Genomic DNA, 5,462 nt, shown 5'->3' on the forward strand with positions numbered 1-5,462 from the left:
CCCCCCAATTAATGACTTCCCCATTTAATGACCCCCATTTTGGACCCCCCCCATTTGCTTCCCATTGAGCTCCCATTGAGTTCCCATTGGTTTCCCATTGGGTTCCCATTGGATTCCCATTGAGCTCCCATTGAGCTCCCATTCTGGCCCCCCATTCCTGCCCCCATTTACTCCTTAAGGAAGAAGTGCATCTTGTCCCCTATCACTTTCCTCTCTGGGTTCAGCCTCTTTAGGATCTGAGCCAACGCATTCACGGTCTGTTCGGAGCTGAGCGCCGTGCGTCGCGCCGGGAACTTCTTCAATAGATCCTTGGTCGTCATCGGCTTCCGAGCCAGGTAACGGCGCACGGCGTCCTCCGTCAGCTGCACCTCCCTGCGGACAACGGGGGGCAATGGGGTTTAGGGGGTTCTATGGGGTTCTGTGGGGTTCTATGGGCCTATACAGGGGGTCTATGGGGGCTTTATGGGGTTTTATAGGGTTCTATGGGGGTTTTATGGGCCTATACAGGGGGTCTATGGGGTTCTATGGGGTTCTATAGGCCTATACAGGGGGTCTGTGGGGTTTTATAGGGTTCTATGGGGGTTTTATGGGCCTATACAGGGGGTCTGTGGGCCTATACAGGGGTTCTATGGGGGCTTTATGGAGTTCTGTGGGGTTCTATGGGGTTTAGGGGGTTCTAGAGGGTTCTATGGGGGTTTATAGGGGTCTATGGGGTTTTATAGGGTTCTATGGGGTTTTATAGGGTTCTATGGGCCTATATAGAGGGTCTGTGGGGTTTAGGGGGTTCTATAGGGTTCTATGGGGTCTATAAAGGGAGTCTGTGGGGTTTAGGGGGTTCTATAGGGTTCTATGGGGGCTTTATGGGGTTCTATGGGGTTCTGTGAAGATCTATGGGGGTTTATAGGGTTATATGGGCCTATATAGGGGGTCTATGGGGTTCTATGGGCCTATACAGGGGGTCTATGGGGTTCTATGGGGCCTATACAGGGAGTCTATGGGGTTCTATGGGCCTCTACGGGGGTTCTATGGCGTTCTGTGGGGTTCCATGAGGGTTTTATAGGGTTCTATGGGGTTCTATGGGGGCTTTATGGGGTTCTATAAGGGCTTTATGGGGTTCTATGGAGTTCTGTGGGGTTCTATGGGGGTTTTACGGGCCTATATACGGGGTTCTATGGGGCTTTATGGGTTCTATGGGGTTTATAGGTTCTATGGGGGTTTTATAGGGTTCTATGGGGTTTTATAGGGTTCCCTATGCGGGGTCTTTAAAAACCTAGTGGGGGTCGTGTTCTGATGGGTTCTGTGGGGTTTCTATGGGGGTTCCATTGTCCCTCAATAAGGGTCTCCTCTTTAGTGGGGTCTCTCCTATGGGCCTCACATAACGCTCACGGGTTCTATGGGGCTTTATGGGTTCTGTGGGTTCTATGGGGTTTTTATGGGCCTATATAGGGGGTCTATGAGGTTCTATGGGCTATACAGGGCGAGTCTAATGGGGCGTATTTTAGGATCGGGGTTCATGGGCCTACTCACAGTTATTCGGGGTTCTACATGGGGCGCTCTTACTGGGGTCTCCTGTGCGGGTTCTATCGGCGGCGTTCTCTACTAAAATAAGGGTAACTCTGGAAATCGCGGTGGGGGGTGGTCGGGTGTGTGCGGCTCATACGTTAGGGGATTTATGGGCTGTAATGACGCCGTTGTTGACCACGACGGTGGCTGTGCGTGGTTATATCCAGAGTTGGGGGCTTCTGTGTCGGGGCTCGAGAGTCCTATTGGGTGTACATGACGGCCATGAGTGATGCACACTCAGGGTGGCTGTTAGGCGGGCTCTGAGTGAGGAGGGGGGGGCGTTCGAGTGTGGGAGGGGGGATTCTCACATCACACGCGCACGCGGGGGGTGCATTTCCGCTGGACTGGTAGGGGGGGGAGAGGTGTCTGAGACTGGGCAAAATGAGGGCGTCGGTGTTGTACATTGGGGTGTCTGTGCTCAGTGCCCCCCACCTCCAGGAGGAAGTGCGGGGGCGGGATTCCTGAGGGGGGGGTGGAGAGACAAGATGTGTATGGGAGGGGTCAATGGGGGTTTTTGGGGGGGGCAGAGGGGGAGACCTCTGCCGATCAGGCCACTTCGTGAACACGAGTCGCGGGGGCTATGGGTAAAAAGGGGGGTCTGGGGGGGGTGTGGTGGGGGTTGGGCTATGGGGGTTCGCCGGTGTCCGTGCGAATGAGGGTCTGGGGGGGCAATGGTGCGCGTAGCTAAAAGAGGGGTCGGGGGGCACCATGGGTGTGCTCTGGGGGGACAATGAAGGGTCTGCGGTGGAGCGGGGGGGGGGGTGCAATGCCCTTTTGGGGACCCCCCCCCCGCTTTAACTGCCCGAATTTACCCCCCCGAAAGAGCTGGGAATTGCCCCACTCCAATAACGTGCCCAAGCAACTGCCCTTTATAGGCCAAGAACTGCCCCACATAACTGCCGCATAGAGCCAGGAATTGCCCAGGCCACCACCGGAACCCTCCCCTCCAAGACTGCGGGGCCAGGAAGGGCAAGAGAGTTCTGGGGGGTGGGTGATGGGCATGGGGGGGGGTTTTTCTTTTTTTTTTTTGGGGGGGGGGGGTTTGGGGGGTGGGGGGGGCGGGGGGGGGGGGGGGTTGGGGAAGTCATAATTTTGAGGGTGTAGTGGGGGAGCTATAGGGGTAAAATAGAGGGTATTCCTGGGGGCCCCAAACAAAGGGGGGGGGGGGTGCCCCAATGGGGGTGCAATCTGAGGGGTCTGGGGGGGGCAGGGTTGCAAGGTGGGTATCAAAGGTGTCTAGGTGGGAATTGGGTGTTTGGTGGGGTAAGGTGGACAATGAAGGGCTTCTGGGGGGGCATGGGGGGTAAAAGAGGGTCTGGGGTGGTTGCATGCGTGGGGGTTGGGGGGGGCTAATGTAAGAGTCTGGGGGGCAAATGGCTATGGGGTGGTAAAAAGACTAGGGGTCCAGGGGGCAATGGGGGGGGGTCAGGGTGGTAATGGGGTGAACTGGGGGCAAATGGGGGGGGGGGTGGTCTAGGGTTCCCTTATGGGTTATGGGTGATGGGGGTATAGGTGGAGGGTCCATGGGGGGGGGGTCCATGGGGGGAGGGGGGGTCATATGGTTCCTTATGGGGTCTATGGGTGAATTGGGGGTAATAAGGGGGGGGCTCTTAGTAGTTTGGTGTGGGGTGGGGTATGGGGATTTCCATGTTTTGCCCCATCAACCCGCCCGGAGACCCGAGGGCAGAACTGCCGCGCGTGCCATCAGCCGTGAGGTGAGAACGTGGCGCCGTGGGGGGGGGGGGCTATGGGGGAGAGGAAAGGCCCCCCAATCAACTGCCCATAGAGACAGGAATTGCCCCAGGCCCCCACCACCATCTAAGAACTGCCCCATAGAGCCAGAATTGCCCCAGGCCCCCCAACTCCCCAATATCCTCCCCATGGAGGCAAGGAATTGCCCCCCCTTCACTTCATCTCATGGGTGGGGGGCGCCGCCCGCAGGAATGAATCGCCGGCCGCCCGCCCCCGGACCTGGCTCAGGGTTTGAAGCGCAGCCCTCAAGTCGGCTGGCTGGTGGGGGCCGTGGCTCCCCGTGGGGGTTCCCGGGGCGGCTGCCCCTGGGAGGCTCCGCTGGAGCCCCTGCGCTGCCGTTTGGGGGGGGTCGATGGGGTGAAGCCAGGGGGGGTGTGTTAAAGTGGGGGTTGGGGGGGGGGGGCGTGAGGCGGCCAAACCAGCCTCGCGCAGGGGGCCAGGGGAGGAGACGGGGGCGCGCGGGCGGGGGGGCCGGGGGGGGGGGGGCGCGGGGGCGCAAAACCGCCTCCAAAGGGCCCACCCCCGGCCCATGATGGGGGGGCCGGCCGGGGTTAAACGGGGCGGTGGGTGGGGGGGGTCACTCATCATACCGCCCTGTGCGTGGGTGAGCTGAATGCGGGGGGGTGTCCCGCTACTGGATGGAATGCTCACGGCGAGGGGGTTCGATCACTTGGGGGGGGGGGTTCGGGGGGGTCCACTACATGCCACTCGGGGCAGTGATTTATGACCTGCCCGGCGGTGTCTGATCAACAACTCACCCTGAGAGGGGAGTATCTTAGGCGGAGGGGGTATGGAGGGATCTAAAGGGTAGGGGTTATGGGGGGGGGTTATGGGGGGTTGCTTATGGGGGGGTGTTATGGGGGGTTACTTACCATGGGGGGGGGTTATGGGGGGCTTATAGGGGTGTGTATGGGGGGGTGTTATGGGGGGGTTGATCGCTCACCATGGGGGGGGTTTTGGGGGGCTTATAGGGGTTAGTGGGGGGGGTACTTTACCGTGGGGGGGGTTAGGGGGCTTGACTAGGGGGGTTTGTGGGTTGTTTATGGGGGATGTATGGGGGGGTTTACTACATGGGGGGGGGGGTTTTTAATGGGGGGCTTTATAGGGGGGTTAATGGGGGTGGTTATGGGGTGGTTGTATGGGGGGTTACTTACCGTGGGGGGGGGCGTTGCGGCGGATGATGGCAGGCGGGCCGCCTGGGGACGGGAGGGGACACCCGAAATAATAGAGCACAACAACGAAGGATTCAGCCCCCCCCATCCTCGTGGGTGACTCGCAAACCCCTTTGAACCCCCACAAGCCCCCCCCATTGACCCCATACGAGCGCTCAAGCTGGGGGGGGGACGGTGTACTTGGGGGGTGGGGGTATTGGGGTGCTATGGGCAGCAACGAGGCCGACATGCCCCTCTACCCCTCCTCCCACCCCCAAAGCAAATCTAGGGGGCTCATGGGGTCTGTGGTGCTTCTAGGGGTTGTGTGGGTCCCTCAGGGCTCTATGGGGTGCTGTGGGGCTCTATGGGTTGCTGTGGGTCCTGCAGGGCTTCTATGGGGTGCTGTGGGGGCTCTATGGGGTGCTGTGGGTCCCTGAAGGGGCTTCTATGGGTGCTGTGGGGCCTTGGGGTGCTGTGATCCTGTGTGCTCTATTTTTGATTTGGGGGGTGCCTCTGTGGGTCCTGACGGGCTTTTTGGGGTGCTGTGGGGCTCTATTGGGGTGCTGTGGGTCCTCTGCAGGGCTCATGGGGGCTGCTTGTTTTGTGCTGTTTGTTCCTTATGCTGGGCGTCTTCTCATGGGTGCTGTGGGCCTCTATGAGCGCTCTTATGGGGCACAGTGGTGCTCTGATACTCATCCCTGGCGTGTCTCACGGTGCTCTAGGTGGTCTCTTGCGCGGCTTCTCATGGTGTCTCTGCTCGGGCCTAATGGGGCGCAGTGGGGTCTATGGTCTTATGGGGTTCTGTGGCGCTCTATACTTGGGGCGCACTGGGGCTCTATGAGGCCTATGGGTTTCCTATGGTGCTCTACATGGGGCACAGGCGGTGCTCTATGGGGCACTGTAGCTGCTCTAGTTAGCTCATGGCGGCCTTCTCTGAGTTCTATGGGCAACTGTTGGCGCTCCTATGGGGTTTTTGGGGCCCTCTAGAGCTCCTAT

General features: G+C 59.6%; 1 protein-coding gene across 1 annotated transcript in view; it reads right to left on the reverse strand.

Moving 5' to 3' along the window:
• Window positions 1–125: 125 nt before the first annotated feature.
• Window positions 126–5,462, reverse strand: part of GTF2F1 (general transcription factor IIF subunit 1) — a 17,927-nt gene continuing 12,590 nt past the window's right edge. Inside the window, exon 8 of the mRNA XM_032441802.1 lies at window positions 126–396. Within this exon, the coding sequence (XP_032297693.1) occupies window positions 168–396 (229 nt within the window). The 3' untranslated portion in view covers window positions 126–167. The remainder of the gene's footprint in view (window positions 397–5,462) is intronic.

This window comes from Coturnix japonica, unplaced genomic scaffold (assembly GCF_001577835.2).
Source record: "Coturnix japonica isolate 7356 unplaced genomic scaffold, Coturnix japonica 2.1 chrUnrandom579, whole genome shotgun sequence".
Lineage (NCBI taxonomy): Eukaryota > Metazoa > Chordata > Aves > Galliformes > Phasianidae > Coturnix > Coturnix japonica.